This window comes from Puccinia triticina, chromosome 2A (genome assembly GCF_026914185.1).
Source record: "Puccinia triticina chromosome 2A, complete sequence".
Classification (NCBI taxonomy): Eukaryota; Fungi; Basidiomycota; class Pucciniomycetes; order Pucciniales; family Pucciniaceae; genus Puccinia; species Puccinia triticina.
The window spans coordinates 4,099,783-4,118,551 of record NC_070559.1 but is presented as its reverse complement, the minus strand read 5'-3'; the positions used below and the strand labels follow the sequence as shown (position 1 = coordinate 4,118,551).

At 45.8% G+C, this 18,769-nt stretch overlaps 4 protein-coding genes across 4 annotated transcripts; 3 read left to right on the top strand and 1 right to left on the bottom strand.

Annotated features, from left to right (window-relative positions):
- Window positions 1-9,404: 9,404 nt before the first annotated feature.
- On the top strand, window positions 9,405-9,924 carry PtA15_2A421 (uncharacterized protein; the record flags this gene model as incomplete). Its single annotated transcript, XM_053166442.1, has 2 exons — window positions 9,405-9,730; window positions 9,816-9,924. The coding sequence occupies 2 exons, from the start codon at window positions 9,405-9,407 to the stop codon at window positions 9,922-9,924; spliced, it is 435 nt and encodes a 144-aa protein (XP_053017663.1).
- A 1,171-nt stretch (window positions 9,925-11,095) lies between these two features.
- Window positions 11,096-12,374, top strand: PtA15_2A420 (uncharacterized protein; the record flags this gene model as incomplete). The annotated part of the gene is made up of 5 exons (XM_053166441.1): window positions 11,096-11,301; window positions 11,385-11,539; window positions 11,620-11,814; window positions 11,934-12,157; window positions 12,240-12,374. The coding sequence occupies 5 exons, from the start codon at window positions 11,096-11,098 to the stop codon at window positions 12,372-12,374; spliced, it is 915 nt and encodes a 304-aa protein (XP_053017662.1).
- Window positions 12,375-13,300: 926 nt separating this feature from the next.
- PtA15_2A419 (uncharacterized protein) lies at window positions 13,301-14,124 on the bottom strand (the record flags this gene model as incomplete). Its single annotated transcript, XM_053166439.1, has 5 exons — window positions 13,301-13,335; window positions 13,411-13,436; window positions 13,513-13,749; window positions 13,827-13,889; window positions 13,979-14,124. The coding sequence occupies 5 exons, from the start codon at window positions 14,122-14,124 to the stop codon at window positions 13,301-13,303; spliced, it is 507 nt and encodes a 168-aa protein (XP_053017661.1).
- Window positions 14,125-16,247: 2,123 nt separating this feature from the next.
- On the top strand, window positions 16,248-17,772 carry PtA15_2A418 (uncharacterized protein; the record flags this gene model as incomplete). Its single annotated transcript, XM_053166438.1, has 6 exons — window positions 16,248-16,660; window positions 16,736-16,818; window positions 16,892-17,169; window positions 17,236-17,461; window positions 17,539-17,591; window positions 17,671-17,772. The coding sequence occupies 6 exons, from the start codon at window positions 16,248-16,250 to the stop codon at window positions 17,770-17,772; spliced, it is 1,155 nt and encodes a 384-aa protein (XP_053017660.1).
- Between the last annotated feature and the right edge of the window lie 997 nt (window positions 17,773-18,769).

The window sequence follows — 18,769 nt, the reverse complement described above, 5'->3', positions numbered from 1 at the left end:
GCCCTCCCACCTCCCCATCCACATACACACATCACCTTAAAAAACACCCCGCATCCCGTTCTCTCTCATCTGCCATACACACCACCAGAACCCGTATTTATCATGTATCGCTTGTCGCTTATCTTATCCACCCGCTTGTCTTTCCTCTTGTGCTTCTTTCTTGACTGGCCTCCTGTCTTCTTTCTTGCCCCACCATCTTGTCTTGCCTGCCCTCCCGTGACCATGCCCCTGCGGCCCCCTGTCTCTCCTGTGTTGAGGCCCGTGCGCGCCGGTGCACGGCCCCGGCCCGCTAATCGTAACGCATGCTCATCCGCGTGTTTGGTGTGTGTCCTGCTGGGCCGACGCGTGTCTGATTGCGGAGGGCCAGATCTGTGAGTGCGCAGAAAAATCCTTGCTTCGTGCGGCGCTTCGGGGCTACTGGAAGAGGAAACACACCCACCGCGCACCAGCCATTGAGAGCCAAGCGCTTGATGGCCGGGACTGGTGGGCTGTCGCGAGGACATACACTACAGGTGCACCCAGACGGCGATCCGACGTTGGATAAAACCTGTCCGACCTACCGGGGATCAAGCGGCGATCCGACGTCGGGAGGAAAAGTGACGGACAGGTCGGCCTGCCCCTGATGTCAGCATTGAGGGTCGGATCGACCCCGACGTCTTCCCCGGGGTCGGATAGACCCTGACGTCAGGATTTTTTCCTCCCCAAGCAGAAGCCGTCGGGGCAGTCGGGCTGACCCCGACGCCGGGGTGGGTGTCGGGCCGACCCCTGCCAAGACGGCCGCGTAAAAATATGTTGTGGTTGGAGTCCCACCCTCGGCCTGGCAGGCCTGGCGGTGAGGCCGGGCTGACTGCCAAGGGGACCTCTCCGCCCGCTGCATTATCGTGCCTTTAACAATACCGGTCAACTTGAAAACATGTTAGCAAAAATTCCAAAGATCACCCCCCATTGGAGGAAGTCCCTGAGTGAAATCTTAGACAAGTCAGCAAGCCATCTTTTTTTTTTCTTGGTGTGGATGCTATGTAGATGCTCTTGTGCTTCTTGACATTGTGGTGTAGGTTGAGGACCACTTTTTTTGAGTGGTTTCTTGACCTTTGCCAACAGACAAGATAGTCCGACTGGACGAAAACCGGTCGGATTGACTGGCCCAATAGCCTTGTCAGACAAGTCGGCTTATTTCCTTCGATAGCCAACTGCCTGACAAAGTTTTGGGCAAGCCGACGCTCCTGCCTGAGCCATCGGGACTGTTGGTATAAAGCTCAAAAGTGTTCCTGAGAACCTTTTGCTGAGTGCGGAAAGGGATGAATGAGGTTACCTCTGCCTTTCCTGGGTCACTAGACACTAAAACAAGCCCCCCAATCTACGATTGGAAGGTTTATGTAGTGATAGTGGAGGTGTATCAAAAGATAGCCTACTTTGAGCAGGTGGCTTAAGGGTTAGGGTGATGTAGCTGATGTGTAAGTGTTGTAATGAGGTTGTAATTTGTATGTAAGGGTGTAAAACCACAATATAGAGTGGGCTAATACTGTAGAGTGAGCAAGTATTGTACTGTTATGGGGTAAGCTGAGTGCAAGTAGTTTGCTGAGAGAAATTACAACTGGGGGGAGGAGAGCCTCCTTAAATAGAAAAGAGTGAGACATTTTAGCTCCAGGGGAACAAGAGAATGAGGGGTTTTAGCTGCCCTGAAGACTACAATGAGGTATTTTGGCTGGTGGTTGACAGGTCACATGAGGTCATGATGTCATATGAGGGAATTTAGCTAAGGAGAAATAGGAGGTGAGATATTTTAGCTGGCCTGGCCTGTCAAATGATGTCATCTGCAAGCTGCATGAGGGGTTTTTGCTATCTTGACACCTGCATGATGTCATCTGTCAACTGTCAGACTGCAGCCCCTATTACACTAGTCTGCATGCACCTGCATAAGACTGCATAAGCCTGCATCAAGTGTGCATAACACTGCATGACACTGCATGATATGTGCAAAGCACAATGAAATGAGTGCAGCTGATGAGGTAAAGTATATGTAAAGGTTTAGACAAGCTGTCAGGGTGGTCCATGTAACGGATTACATGTCCTGGGTAAGTGTGGTTCATGTAACGGATTACATGACCTGAGTATGGTGTTTGTGTGTGTGAAACTGGCTGATGGTGTCTTGAAGAGGTTGTATCTTCTGATCCAGAGGGGTGTAAGGTGTTTTGTCCATGGTGTCCTGTGTAGTTTTGGCCGTAGAATCCAGTGGTGCCGCCGTATTGGTTGATTTGAGAGTGTACATATGAGAAAAAAGGAAATTTTGAAATGGGCTTAGATGGGCAACCATAAAGCATACCACATCGGCTTGATCCATGCGGCAAGCCGACCATGCTGACCGGGGCATCAGCTTGGTTGGGCTGCCTTTCCTGTCGGGAAGGGCAGTCCGGCGTCTATTTGGCTTCGTCGGACAGGTTGGTCTGACCTGTTGAAAAGTTAGACATCAGCTCAGCCGGGCCGACCTGAATCTGATGTCGGCCACCTTTTACAAGTGGGGCCGTGGTGTAAAACCCTCAACAACCTGGTTGTCCTCTTCATAGCCACTGCTGGCCGTCCACTGAGGGGCGGGTGACGGCGGTAGCTCATGTACAACAGAAGGGCCCGGGTCCAGATGTCTGGTTTGGGCAAAACATTCACTGGGTTGGTGGGATGGAAATAGCTGGGTAGGCAATCAGTGCTTGCAGGGCATGCTCTCCCAGAGGATAAGCTGGGAAGAGAGTAAACATTGAAACTAGTTTTGTGCCCCACTAATCTTTTTTGTTGGCAATTATCAATCATTTCAATTTATCAGATGTACCTACTGCCAGCCGCACGTCAGTACAGGTGTTCTGGTTTGTGTGTGTTCCAGCGCTGCTGTGTCAGCAGGGGCTGAGGGGGTCTCCCTCCAAATGGCAAGCTGGAAAATTTGGCGGGTCAGTGGCGAGATTCAGTGGATTTGTGGCAAGCCTGGTGGTTTGGGGGCGGAAAATCTGTTTTTCATTTGTATATTTTTCTTGGCAAGATATAGGGACTCCGGTTGGGAGTCCTTTGCTGGTCCTGGAGAGGGGCACAAAGGGGAACGCAAGAGCCTCAAGAGGCAGATTTTAGATCACCGGTCTGTATGACCGGGGCGTCATGTGAGTGCTAGCCAGGATAGATGTGAAGGGCAAGATCTCTACTGGCTAGAGCGTGGAAGGGAGTGTAGACTAAATATCAGGCGGATTATCTAATCTTGTGATAGCTATGTGACCTCTTTGTGAGACCCCAAAGGAGGTGGCTTACACAAGACTGGCATTTCAGGGCCTCTATCTGACTTAGATAAGCCTCCCGGGACTGGGGGTGCAGAGCACCCTGATGCCAAACATCTCCCATTCCCAATAGGAGGCTGAAGAAAATGAGCAATTTTGTATTTAAATTTATTTAATAATTAGCTCTATGGTTTTACTCCAAATCCCAGCTCACCATGTTATAGCCCTTGATCACAGCTGTCTTGTACATATTGTTCCAAGTATTTTTGACAAAATTTGGTTGCTCAGAAGCCATTCTTGCCAGGGCTGTTCCTGAGCAATTTGATGGACCCATTGGGCCACTTGCAGGTCAAGATTGGGCAGGTTCTCATGATTTTGGCTCACAAGACCTCCTAAGGCAGTTTTTTTTAGCAATGGCCCCAGCAAACCCGTTGCGGCTACCTGCAATCTGCTGGCAGGTGCCCGCCAGCAGATGCGGGTGCCTGACAATCTGCAAATATTTGCCAGATACCTGGGTAATCACAGCAGGTACCCGCCAATATGCAGCATCCTGATGACCTGTTGACGGTTTGACAGTTCCTCCAGAGGGGTATGTATGTATTGGCATACATACCGGCCCTTAATCACCGGTCACTCTCTCATCAAGAGTGAGTGCCAATCTCTTGATGACTGAGTTGACTGGTTGTGCACATCAATGAGCGGTCAAGCCGTCATTGAGAAGCAGGGTACACCTTCTGGATGACCAGTTCAATTGACCATCCAGAGGACTTTCAACCTGTCAATGAATTTTTGACCAGTCATCAAGAAAGAGTATGTGTAAAGGCCCTTGATGACCTGTTTGACCGTTCATTGAGAAAGCGTATCAACTCTCTCAATGACAAGTTCCAACTGGTCATCAAGAGAAAGTATAAAGTCTCTTGATGACTGGTTTTCCCAGTCATCAAGAGACAGTGTAAACACTCCTTGAGGACCGTTCAACCTGCTCCATGATTGGTGGAAAGGAGCATTCACTGACAGGTACCCACTGGTACCTGTTCCAACTGACTCAGCAAGTGCAGGTTTCCAATATTTGCCCAAAAAGGTCATGGGTACCCGCACCCAAACAGTTAACTGGGCTCACAGGGGCCATCTCTTGTTTTTTTAAATCACAATTACTTCCAATGGATGAGGATAAAATCTTGATGGGATATATGGTAACATGTACAGTGGGACATCTAATGTTTTTGGCACCACATTTTTCAATGCAGAAGCTCAGCCCACAGACTTCAAGTCATGAGATTGGCTTCAGATTTGGAAAACAAATTCCAAAGAATGATTATGAAATAAAAAAAGGAAAAAAAATAAAAAAAATAAAAAATGTGGAAATTATCCAATTTCTTGCAAATTTCTCAGAATGTTCTTTACTATTCAAACCAAGGAGGGAAAATTAGAGAGCACAGTATGGCATGCAAAAAGAATGATAAAAAATGAAAATTTTTGAAACCATTGCCAATGATTTTTATTGGATTGAATAAATTGAGTCGAATTAGTGGTGGTCCCTGAGTTCAATTTGAAATTGGTTGATGACAAAACTTGACAAATTCCCTCTGCTGCGGGCGTGTGTCTTTCAAAGCAAGCCTCCAACAGCCCTTGGCAGGAGGGACTTGTGCCTTATTGCCCCTTTTTGCGGGGGCAAGATTCTAAATTTAGGTGGCAGGAGTTTTCAAACTTCTATAATTCCTTGCTTCCATGTCTTTCTTTGGAATAAAGTTGCTTAGGTGAAAGATTAGCTTGTGCCTGTCCAACATACAGAATTTGGGTAACTTCACAACATTCCTTCTGGTCCAAAAAAAATCTTGAAATATACACAAAATGAGGATTTTGCACGGCAAGGGTCTGTGCTCACCAACACACTTTCCACAGTTTGCTCTGCACAAGAATGTAGAGGGGATCATGGGAGATGTACGCATCTGTACTCTTTTCTCCAGCATGTTCCAATTACATTGAGCTAATAAACAAGGAGTGGATGTGGTGGGTGAGCTTTAGAAAAAATAAACAAAATAACTTGAAAATCCATTCTTGGTGCGCAAGTTTGGGGAGCTAAGGGGTAAGTCCCTCCTGACAGAGGCTTGCTTCGCAAGTTCACCCCCAAAGTCTTGAGGGACTTTGTTAAGTTTGGTTGATAACCCATCCACCCAAAAAATCATTGAAAATGGTTTCATTTTTTTTTTCAGTTTTTATCATTCTTGTTGCATGCCATATTTTTCTCTCCAATTTTCCCTCCTTGGTTTGAATTATAGTAATGAAAATTCTGAGAAATTTGCAAGAAATTAGAAAATTTCCACATTTTTCATTTTTACTTTTTTTATTTCATAATCATTCTTAGTAACTTATTTTCAACCCTGTAACCAATCTCATGACTTGAAGGCTGTGACCTGAGCTTCTGCATTCTGAAATGTGGTGCCAAAAACATTAGATGACCCACTGTACAGCAAGAAACTCATTCTAATGGTAATAGAGGCTGTGAAGAAATCAGAGTGCTATGTGGTGATATGTGGATTGGAAAATTTTTTTGGCCATTTGGCTGGGCAGCCTCAAGCTAAATGTTGGATATGAAAGATTTCAGATGACTAAGGGCCTGTACCATGGGCCTCAATTTTGGAAAATTTCAACTTTTTTTGCCCTGTACACAAAAATTGAAAACTAGCAGAGGGTTCAAATGTTGAAATTATTCACATTTGGGCTCCAGCCTACATTTTGGCCAGGCTCAGTTTTTGTCCCAAGAAATTTTGAGGCAAATAAATTTGGAAAATTTCAATTTTCATGCCCTATGGTACAGGCCCTAAGAGATTTCATTTCTTAGTTAGGGTCTATAGAGCTTATTACAACTTAATCTGAGTGAGAGAATGAGATTGAGTTGGGTATTTAACTAAGAGCAGGCAATAGGCCGCTCTGTTAGCAAGAAAATGATAAGAGGGGAATATATTGATCAACGACGATTCTGATGGTTGGGCTGCGTCAGTCTAGGCACCATACATTGTATCAGTTCATCTGTTCTCCTCTGTTCTGCTTCAAGTCTCAGAGTTCTTACCCAATTTGGGTTTCTGGCCCTTTGGTTCCACTTAGTTGTGTTGGGCAAAACGGCTGAGTAACGTAGCTGCGTTGTCTAGGTAACGTGTTTCTCTTTTAGCCTTTTTGTTTCTTTTATGCCAGTCTGGAAAGCGGCCACTCACTGTGTTTCTCTACTTCTCTTTGATAGTCGATGGTGTGGTCGGTCTTATCCTCTTTGAAAATGCCTGGAGGGTTTTCTATGGAAGAGGCATTAGCTTTCCATTTTGCGTTTTGGAGTTTGAATTGTCAGTTTCTCACCTTTGGTGTTGACTGATATTCTAGCTCTTAATTGCCGGGAGCCTGTATTATCCACGAGCCTGATTTTTTTGCTTGCTGGTGTTGGACCTGCATACATCAAATTTGATGTGTCAGTTTTACGACGCCCCGCGGCTAGTTTGGACTGCGGAAGATGGTTTGCTTTGCTTACCAAGTTCCGCAGCTGATTCAGCTCCGGGCCGCTCTCTCAATTTATGAGCGCTAAGCCTTTCTCCTTGGTGATAAATCTCACAGGATATTATGCATAAGTCCCTCCTGCAAGCAGGAGGGTGCTTGCGCCCCGCAAGAACACAGAGGGACTTATGTTAAGTTTTCTCTATTAGGGGGTTTCACAATAAGGATTCCCGCTTCCCGCGGCACAAAACTTCATTACTGTATGGTGACATAACTACACCACAGGTGAAGCTTAAAAAAATGATTTTTGTTGGCAACCAATGTCATTTTGGTTGGCCTGCCTGCAAGAGGGACCATTGCCAGACAATTGGTGATTCCGCTGCAAAATTCCAGGAACCCTACTGGAAGGCAATCCAGAATATTTTTGGATTCCAAATGCCTTTCTGAATTGCTTTTGCTTGCAATTTGGAATGGGTACGGGCCTTCCCAGGCTGTGGAAGGCTCAAAACAAGGAATGGGAAAATTAGGTAGACAAAAGAAGGGCTTGAACACCCAACATCTTTCTGATCCACCCCACAGGCTGCTTGCCCACTGTGCTAGGCACACTATAATGATTTTGCCTTGTTTTATGTATATGGCCCTGCTTCTGTGAGGTGTGGTCTGTCATATTTGAAAATATTCCAAGGAAACTCCAGGCAAAAACCCAGAATTTTCTGTTTCCTGGAATGAAGTCAAATAAATTTTGACTTCGTTCCAATTTGGACCCTTTTTTTTGGGTTTGGTTTTAACCCAAATTGCAATCAGAATGGTTCTGTTCCTTTGACCATACGTAATACCAGAAACATCCTGATTGGGTTTTGGTCCTTTGACCATACTGGAATGATTCCAGCTGGTTTTTGGTCTTTGCCACCATCCAGTATTTTTACTGGATTCAAACTCCAGAAGTCCACCTGTGGTGTAGCTTATCACAACCCCCTCATTCAAGGGGCCGGGTGACCTGGCGCGCCAAAATCACACAAGGGGTGCTTTGCGCCAGCCCAGGCTGTACAATTTCCCTCTGAAGCAATATCTAGGTGACATACTTGCTTAAAACTTTGGTGGGAAGTCCCGCAAGCAATTGCCCCAAGCAACCTCATAAAAAACTTCAAAATTAACACAAGTCCCTTTCTGCCGCGGGCGTCTGATCTTGCAAAGCAAGCCTCCAATAGCCCTTGGCAAGGTGCCTTATCAACCTGTTTTGCGGGGGCTAGAATTTAAATTTTGGTGGCAGGAATATTCAAACCTTCATAATTCCTTGGTTTTGTAACATTTGGTGGAATAAGCTTGCTTCTTCTCACCATCCTCTCCACCAAAACTGTGCTTGATCATGATGATCCTTCAACTCAAAATAAATTTCATTGGTAAATAAAAGATTGAAATCCATTGGACTTTCTTTACAGAGGGGGTCTGTGAGGATCTAAGCAGGTCCAAGCTCACAGACTCATATCCATACGCTTCTGCTCCAGCAGAATGCAAGGTGATCTAGCAATCTGAATGTGAAACAAAGATCACATAATTCTGAGGGTCTGTGCATTACTGATATGAAGAAATTTAAGGTGTTCAAAGTTGAAATCATAAAATTTTCAATACATAAAATCATAAAATCATAAAACTTTCAAGTGATGATTTCATATGTACCATTCTAGAAATGTTGCTGTAATTTGAATGTTTGGGTGGTACATATTTTTTTCAGCTCAGAATTTTATAATTTTATGGTGTTATGATTTTATGCAAGTCAACTTTGAACACCCTAATTATAGAATTGGCTCAAATTCTTGGCAACTCTATAAATTGCAAGTTTCTTATTTTAATTCTAGTAAAATACTGGTATGGAAAAAGATAAAAAGAAACATACTAAAATTCTGCTTAGCATGTTCCATCTTGAAGGAAGTAAAAAATTAGCAATGTTTCAGCAATACATGATCTTTGGAATTAAAAAAAGGAAGTGGCATGAAAATTTCATTTTAGCCACACAAGCTTGGGTTGATATGGTGTAAGAGGCTTGCTTTGCGAGTTCAGCCTACCCCCCGGGGGCCCGAAGTCTCGAGGACTTTCTTCAGTTCGACCAAACTCGAGCGCTCAAACTAGCTCAAACTGCTCCCCGGGTTTCCTTATCGTTGAAACCCCCTATCGGAGGGGGGACACTGTCCCGCTGCACAAACTCATGTGGGAGATTGGTTTTAAAAAAGTCCCCAACAAAAGGCGTTAATTCTCTGCTGCCGCGGGGTCGACATAGCCCCCCTTCGGAGGTTGCTTCGCTCCCCCGAGGAGGGACTTCGCTAAGTTAGATGACGGGTGTTTCATCGAACTTTATCAAAGTCCCTCCGAGGAGGGCCCGAGGAGGTCGTGCGCAGCGCGACCTCCTCGGAGGGATTGCTTAAGTTCGGTGTTTCATGGATGCATAAAGTGATGTATAAAGTGAAAGAGATGATGTATGTACTGCCTATGTGAAACTTGCGCCATCCTTTGAATGACTCTTTGCTAGTTTAGGATTCAGTATTCCGGAGCATGTGGCGGAGAGACGTTGGGACCCGGGTTCCAGAGTTTTTGTGATCCAATAGCTTTTTGTTCCCCCCATCCATCCACCACTTTCAACAAAACTTCCCTGAGCACACATCACATTACTTGGTCGTCATGAACCCCTTCAGCTCAAAGATCCTTGTCTTCGTTTGTCTCCTTCTCAGCTTATTCACCACTGCTTCCAAGAAGCGCAAGTGTCGCGCTACGCTGAACTCAGACGCATGGGGCAACTCTTGGGAAAAAGCCAATGTCAAATGGAAGAGCGCTAAACATCAAAAGGAAGGAGTAGTCGAGGCCACGATTCACGGTCGCATGAACATTCCAACGAATGAGGGTTCGACTATCAAATCTCATGTCTGCTACGCAACTTTGAAAGTCAACATCACGGATTGCTCAATAATCCTCGGGAAAAATGCCACGACTGACCAGGGATGGGATCTGTAAGCGATTATTGAACCAATCCAACCAATTTTTCTACATACTTTCAACAGGCAATATGCTAAGATTTTCCTCTTGGGGGAGCAGGCACCGCTCACCGATATATCGAAACCAGGACACATGGAATTGGAACGAGACACTTACCTTTCGACCGGATTGTCCAGAAAACATCCACGTGGAAGTCTTTGAGGCTTAGTAAACCTGGGATCTTGCACATTGCGACCGTTACGGCAAGGCATCAGAAAGAAGAAACTTCTTCACTCTACTCAAGCCACCAAATCAATCCAACATCAACATCGGATCCCAAAGGATTTGACTTGGTGCCCATAAATATAAAATAACTATTGAGCGTGAAAGATAAAGGAAGCCCCGATTGTTATTCTATTTCTCTGAACTAAGCCAAAAAATCAAACATACAATTCTTAAAATTATTGCATATTCCATCATTATCCTTTGACTACCTTGATAAACTTCTTGAACCTAAACTTACCCACTTCCAATCTCCACTGATGGATTCATGTAGCCCTAAAGTAAACCAAGAGCTTGGGGAATGGTTTTGTGGATAACATTTTGTTTAATTTTATTCACACTGAAAAACTATCTAAACATTCAAACACATCCAAGAAACAATTGCACATATGAATCACATGTGAGCTCATTCAAAATAAAATGACATACAGCTTGAATAACTAGTCTTAGTGCTGATTTACAGCACCGAATTATCTTCATATAATTCAAGGCACTAAAATGTAGATTCAAGCAAGGCTGAAACAGCTGAACTACAAGCAGCGCAGCAAAGCGGAAAGCACAGCAAATTTTGGACTGTGCGCTACACTTTTTTGTAGCAGAAAGCCGCTGCGCTTTTGCATTTTGAGGGCTGCAAGTTTATGTCAAGATTGGAGGACTTCCCACCAGTCTGGAAACCCAGATTTTCTCAGATTTCACAGGGAAGTCTAGGCAGATCTAGGATTTGGGAAAATTGAGCTCAGATTTTCCAGGATTTCCTTGCAAAAACCTGGAAAAATCTGAGCTCCCAGATTAACAGGAAGTCCAGAAAGTGCCCATGTCTGCCGTAATTTTGGTATAATAGGACGGTTCACGTAGGGCCAAAATCAGCAAGACCAAAATAAAGTTTATCCCACGGTCCCAGCCAATTTGGCTGGGAAGGCTGGCTGATTTATAACATCAGCAGGGTTAAAAAATCCCTATGTGAACCGTCCTAAATATGTACATACCGCCACCGAGACCGGATAAATCCGCGGGATTCCCCGCTCCCCGATTTCCCGATCGACAACTTGAGCTGGGCTGGCCCGAAGTTTGTGCAACCCATCATCTCTCGGGAGTCGGGACTGGCATACTTCGCACACATGGACAGTAAGGCAACCCACACCTCTCCGGCTTTGCAATGTCAGTTGGAACACAAAGGGATCGTCCACGTTGCAACATTCAATCATGGGGCTCAGTATGTGCTAACCGGGGGGCAGGATCGGACGATTCGACTCTGGAATGCCAAGACTGGAAACTTCATCAAAGACTACAGCGGGCATGGGTATGAGATATTAGGAATTGCAGTGTAAGTAGAGACCGGGTTTCGTAGGCACTACATTTCCACCAGACACAGAGTGAAACTGAAAGTGCATCTCTGTTTGTAGATAGCTCCCCAAATAATTCATTCCTTGGAAGTGTTGGTGGAGACCGTTCGGTCTTCTATTGGGACGTATCAACCGGCGCCATATTGAGACGCTTTAGTGGACACACCGGCCTAATAAATGCATGTGCTTTCAGTTTCGATGGTAACTTGCTCATCAGTGGTTAGTATCAGAGTCACCTGAACTTTTGATACGTGAAACTGGTCTTGAGGCTTTTCTGATTTTGAATATCGAGTTGACAGGAAGTTTTGATGCCTCCATAAGGGTTTGGGATATCAAATCTCAACAGCGCCATCCAATTCAAATTTTTCAAGATGCCAAGGACTCGATCACTTCGATAATTGTATCCGGTAGCGAATTCATTACTGGCTCGGTGGATGGCTATGTTCGCTCATACGACGTCAGAATGGGGCAAGTGATGGAAGATTATTTTGAAGGTTATTCCCTTTTTTGTTTTATCCCTTGCGTTCGACAAACGTGAGGCAGGCAGTACTTTATTTTTTTCAACAAAAAGAAAATGCTATCAAATACTGACTTTTTTACTGAATGTATGAAGATCCTGTAACATCAATTCACCTGCTGAACGACGCGAAAACAATGGCCGTGTCTACGCTGAACTCGACGATCCGACTGATGGACCGTGAAAGAGGGGAAATGCTGCAAAAGTTTACCGGTCATCGAGTTTTAAATTATCGAAGTCACATAAGTATGAGCTATGATGAAGCCCAAGTGCTTGCGGGTGATGAAGATGGGCTACTGTGGGCATGGGACCTTGAGAGTGTCAGTCCAATTATCTTTGGCTATCTTTCCTACCTCGTCATTAGATCTAATGAATTGCATTTTCAAACGTAACCGTCTCCAGGGAAAGAGAAACGAAAGGATGAGCTTTGATGCCCATCAAAAGCATATCACTTGGGTCGAATGCCACCCGAAAACAAATTGTTTCATTACAGCATCTGCAGACGGTTTTACACGGCTTTGGAATCTCGGGAAATAACAATACTGGTCTTTTTGTGCTGCGTCAAATATAACTCATGGTGGATGGGGGGAGCAGGCGATGTAACTCCGCACCATCATACCTATGAATGTAAGAGGCACAGACTACGGTTACATACAGAAATGTGCTGGGCTGTGAAGCCTTGCAACTTTGAGAGACCAGTGGATTAATATAATGAAAAGGTGTTATGGGTTTTAGTTACGGAAATCAAGTCAGCTTTTCTAAGGGGATGTTGATTTTTACATTGTATGTTTTACATTGCATGTGCAATGTAAAATCCCATTTATGTAAAATTGCACATACCAAGCCCGTGAACCAATTTTACATGTATACAACCAAAATAGCCACCACGTTAAAGATGAAATGTAAAGCATGCCATGTAAAAGTGCACCTGAGGGCACGCAAGGGAGGAAATTACATGCTTTTCTTTACATTCTCATGCCAATGTAAATTTTCACCATGTAAATCTTGCAAATCAGAACCAGACAATTATAATTACCCCCACCAGCCTTACACCTCACAAACAATGTAAAAGAATCCAATGTAAAATTAACAAGATTACACTCAACATTCAATTTTACACGGTGCACAAAAACATTGTACTTCAGAAGCTTATGAAATAAAGCACAAGTGGGAAAAATTGGCCCAAGTTGCTTACATTTTGCCCCCTTGCATAACACTACGAGTTTACAGGACAAGAAAAATATGGACTTGCAGCAGAATATAAAGAAAAACACCGCAACAAGCCACTTACTTGTGGCAGAAAATAAGAAAATAAAACACAACAACAAGCCAATCACTTCACCGGCTTCCTTTGATTCTTCCTGCGGGTCGTTGATGAAGTTTCAGTGCTGTTTTCTCTTTTTTATTCGGTTGTAAAAACACAAATTTCTCGCAGTGTTATTATTTTTGGCTGATTGGCTGCTCTATTTGACAGTAATACTCTTGACCAAGTTTTGGGCTAATGGGGAAGAGAGGCAGGTAAGCAATCTGAAAAAAAAGAACGGAACTCTTATTGAGGGGAAGAGAAGCTTACGGAAGTCGACGTCGACACCTCTCAAGCTTTGAAGCGCCGCGCAAAAAGAGAAGCAGATCGTTGCGGGGGGAGTGGAAAGAACAAGAGAAATAGGGCATGTACATAGTGATGCGGTAGCTGAGCAACTGCATTGGAATGATGGTCAAGTCTAAGAGGCCCTGTAAGTAGTCCACTGTTTGGGGAACTCGCAAGATCCGGGTGGAGTCGGCGGCAATCAAGCCGGTGTCGCCCTTGTTGGCGATCACAATCGGCGAGCCTTTGCGGGTGGTGAGTTGTTGGAGTGCCAATGGGACCTTCGGGTAGAGAGAGTCCTTGGTCATGATCAGGAGCACCGGCATGCTTTCGGGGACAGCAGGAAATGGTGCAAAGTCAGTCTCTCCCATCTTCTTGCCTGAGCGTTCTGTTCAATGGCTTACTTCTCGTCAATCAGAGCCAATGGGCCATGCTTCAATTCTCCGGGCAAGATACCTTCGGAATGCCTGCTCAACAGTTACAATCAGCGCTATCATAGAAAAAAAACTAAAGAAGGACAGAGAGCTGGATGCTCATCATGACCAAGGCAATGTACTGGGAGGTGTAGGCCTTGGTCGACGCCACTCCAATCTCCGGGCCGGCGTTGATGTGGAGCCCGCAATGCGTCTTGCGCGAAATTGTTGAGCCCACCACGTCGACCACTCCCACATCCAACGCGCCCCGCTCGAGGCAGTAGCGCATCGCTAGAATTGTATCGGCCGTCTCCCCGGATTGAGAGACACAGGTGTCATCTTGGAAGATTGGACATCGTTGGTAGGACGGGATCTTGTGGCGGCGGTGGGACAGGGTCTCGTGGCGGCGGTGAGGCAGGATCTTGCAGCGGGTTGGTTGAAAGCGGAACGGGTTCCTGCTTGATGCGTGCTTTACGGGCCATAGCTTGTAGGATTAATGAGGGATTGTGAAGCAAGGGTGGGGGGAAGGGGGGGTAGTGGATTGAGATATGATGGAATGGAGGTTTGGCCGTGAGGGAGAGGGGATGGTGAGCGACCATGTTGAAAGAGGTGCATTCTTGAGGGGGCCCATGGCGATGAGAGGTTGGCGGCGGCGGCGGCGGCGGCTGGTGTGATCCATAGCTCAAAGGGGGTGATGCGCGGGCGGTTGGCGGTGTCAGTGAGACTGTGCTGCCACATTCGGAGGGAGGGGTAGTTGGTTGATGACTCGATATCCTGATCCTGGGTGTGCATGGGCATGATGATCCAGACGTTGAGGATGCTGGGGGATGTAAGGCATAGTATGTAAAATTAATTTATCCTGCAGGCTTTGGCGGATTTACATGCCTCCTTACAGGGCATGTAAACTCTCAGGCTGTGAAAGTATTGTAAAAACCCCGGGGAAGGAAGAAAAGGTACCACCCGACTACACGATCGTAGCGGGCATCAACTCTCCCCCGGAGAGGTATACACCAGGCCATAACACTCCCCCGCAAGCCAATATCACTGATAACAGAGGTGATATTGGATTGGACACCAAATGGACTGGTGTGAAACTACATACAAATCTAAGTGTTACTCCCCGACAGACTTGTTAACTGTCAACTTTCACGCATACTGGCTACTATACTAATGCTATTTTTTTAAAGACTATACTATGATTTATCTTAAAATGGGACTTTTGGCACCCATGAACCGTGGAACTATTTTAAGGCAACCACACTCCTAAATCAATAATCAATAATATGCTTATATATAAGACTAGGAGTAGCTAACACAGTTATGTCATGATATGTGAGGGTTACAAGCTGGGGAGATGTGACATGTGCGAGATGCAGGCAATGGGAATTGAACACGCAACAGAGGTAACGCTGGGCTCATAACCTGTAAAAACCCCGGGGAAGGAAGAAAAGGTACCACCCGACTACACGATCATAGCGGGCATCAACTCTCCCCCAGAGAGGTATACACCAGGCCATAACAAGTATGGCCTCAGCGCGACCAGCACCCCTGTCGGTACCATACAGCCTAATAGACAGTGCATGGAGGCGCGCTGTCAAGCCTTGCAGGTAGGTGATTCCGCCTCTCGTTTCATCTCGTTCTATCTCAGTCTCCCTCCCGCCATTTTATATGTAAAAATTTACATGTACTTAACCTGTCTAGCTGTCATACTTTGCGGCACCGCCGCAGCTGTCACAGCAACCACTTCTGCATGCACTTTGTGTGCTTCCATAAATCACACCCCGTCCTCAGCGCGCGGGCCTCCGGCCCCGCACCGCCCGTGGTCCCATCCGACTCCAACACAACTTCTATACCCCATCAATCCTTCCAAACGCTCAATCCGACAACATCAACATGGCTTCTCACCACACTCCCGCCAACTATAGCGGCTTTGAAAATAGTAGTAGTGCTCACTCCCGTCAGAATGGCTCCCAAAATAGAAATGATCATACTAATATCCATCGTTCTCATTTGAGCAGCTCAGCGGCCAGTTTCCCTCGTGGCTTTCACCCATACATACGTCACCAATGATCCCCAACTCCTCAAAGGCCTTTAGTTAATTCCTCTTACTCGTATGATCAATCAAGTCCTCACAACTTGTCCCAATACCGTGCTTTACCCAACCAAAACCACCCATTGTTTACCCCAACCGGCAATCCGTATACACAAAACCAAACTACTCCTTCCAATTTGATTGATCAGCTTGCTCCATCTCCTTCTGTTTACATTTCATCCAATAATGGTCGTTTGTCGCTTGACCACTTGCCTCAGTATGGCTCCACTCCAGCCAACAATTCTTTTAGTCGCTCCACCCATCAGTCCCACTTGTCACCTAGTATCCCCTCTACTGCCAGTTCTTCCCCTCAAGTTCATATGACTAAACCTCGAAACCCTCGGGCCAAGCGAGCTCTACGTGTCGTATCATCTAATATTAGTAGCTCAGCGGGCACACCTCACAGTCTTCACCCACTCACCAGCACCACCGGTAACCAAATACCCCCTCCTGCTTCCGCCGCAGGACCTCTTGCATCCCTCAACCAACGCCAGTCGCGTAAGAAGCAGAAACTCCAAGAAAGCAACCGACCTATGCCTGAGCCACGTTCCCATGAAGAGCTCATGAAGCTTACGGAGGCCCAGTTAGCCATTGATGCAAGAAAATACTCGAAGAAAGCAATGTCCAATGCAGACAGGGCTCACTTTGCTGATTTCTATCATCAGCAGCGCTGGGAGTTATGTATCCAAGCGATTGAAAGAGGTGTTTCAGTTCCCATGGTGGATGAATATCTGTATGTTTTTTTTGCTGTTGTAATCCTCGAATGACTTAATGAATTTCTGACACCCCTCACTGTTGGTTGAAATAGGGGCAAACGTATAGCAGTCAAGAAGCCGACCCGATTCAATCACTTTATGACAACCAAGTCTGCCCGGGGGGTATTCCGTGGGCGTAAGTCATTGACTGCATTGTGTAACCTCAAACAGAAACCTACTAAGCTATTTTTCATTGTTTGCTTTCACAGCTCGAAAGGGGGTGAAGCACAAAGGTGCTATGACAGACGTGTCCGGGTTGTGGAATAAACTATCCCCTGAGGAAAAGGCTGCCTATCAAAACGGAAAACCGCGAACACAGCCAAATGTAGATACTCAGCCTGCCGGTGAATCAGACAGCGATCGGGACAGTGATTACGAGACAGATGATGACGAGGAAGAGTCCGAGGAGCCCGGGACTTGTAAGATGACTTCCTTAAAGCGGGCTGCCAACACGGTCCAGAACTTCATGGACGATTGCATGAGCAAGGTTGGTCTGTCAGATTCCCAAATCTTATGCTACGATTGACGGTTGTCTGATTCTTTTCCTGGGCAGGCAGCTCACATTGCCAAGACTTCAAACTGTGAGATGATCATGTTTGCTGTCTCTCGACACCTTGCGGCGCACTCCTTCCAATTTGGTAAAGCCACCCACGGTGCAACCAAATTTCTTGCCTCGGCGGCTAATCTTGATGGAACGAAGCACTATCCGGCTCGCATGCAGTCATACTTGACTGGCTATGAAGTTGCTGAAATTGCCCAGTTAGCTTTATCCAAACGAGGCGAGTCCACTAATCCCTTGCTCATTGCTGTTTTCACTTCCCTTTCAATTGTTGGCTCGGCTAACACAGATACTTAGGTAAACCCAAGTCCCGGCCGGTCTCTGTTACCAGGCGTATGTCCGACTTAGTTGTAAGCATCAAAGTTTTGTGTGATCTCCCCTATGTATGACTTCGAGCTCACTCAAACTTATTCTCATGGTGCGCAACAGCTGAGAAGACGGATGGTATCATGCTCCAATGGCCCTGGACTAATACCGACTGGAAACTTGCCAAGATCAAGTATAAAATTCAGCTTCTACCAGGAGCAATGACTCAGGCTGATTGGCTCAAAAAACCGAGTCGGGATCTGCTTGCGACTCCCAAAGCTATTATACATCTTGATCTTGACAAAAAACTGATTGATCTTGTGTATGACCCATCCATACCTGATGGCGTCACCGCACACGAGTTTTATGGAGCAACTCCCCCTTCTTCTGTCCAATCACCCTCCCCTTTGCGTTCCTTGCCGCTTTCTTGAACAGTTGTGACAATCGTAATACATAGCTGACTGATAACTAACTCTTTATTGTGGTTGTCCATCTTGCTACCCTATCATGCCCTTTGCTGTGACTGTTTACTTGTTGACCTGCCGATTCCTCTTCAATTCATATTTTTCACAGGTTGTGTGCACTCGACTTGATTCCTCAAAATAAAATGCACCAAATTACTATACTGCTTGCTCTATTTTGTGTCTACATAGCCTCAACACTCAACATATGGTTTGAAAAACATGTTGAATTAACTTATTGCACCCAAAAGTACTGCTTGAAAGACAGGGAAGCTTTTGCGTTGTGTGCTTTTTGTTCAGGAAGTAGGGTGGGACTTTGTTCCCTTCGTGACAGTCCGTCTGAGCCATCGGCACTTTAAAAAGTGCAAGAGATCTGAACCAGACTGCCAGTCTTCCAGAGAAGCCCACCAATATGCGTATTGGATGTAGCTGAAGAGAGCTGCTTCGGCAGTTTGATGAGGTGGAAATCTCCTCAGCCAACTGCTTGGCCTGGCCATTTTGGTGAGGCTTTCCCGCTCCATTCTCTCGGACTTTCCGGCCACCAGCCGGCCCACCGATCTCATCGAGATCTTCAGTATACATTAACCATTCAGACTTTTTGTGCTTTTACAAAAAAAAAGAATGGCAGAACGACCGGTGCTACTGCTGCGCTTCAATCCGCTCCACACGTCTAAGTTGAAGGGCCAGAGTCGCTGGAAAGACTGTTTGTGAGGCTCTGTTCACTGTACATATCGATTGGGAGTCCTAGTGATCGAGCCACA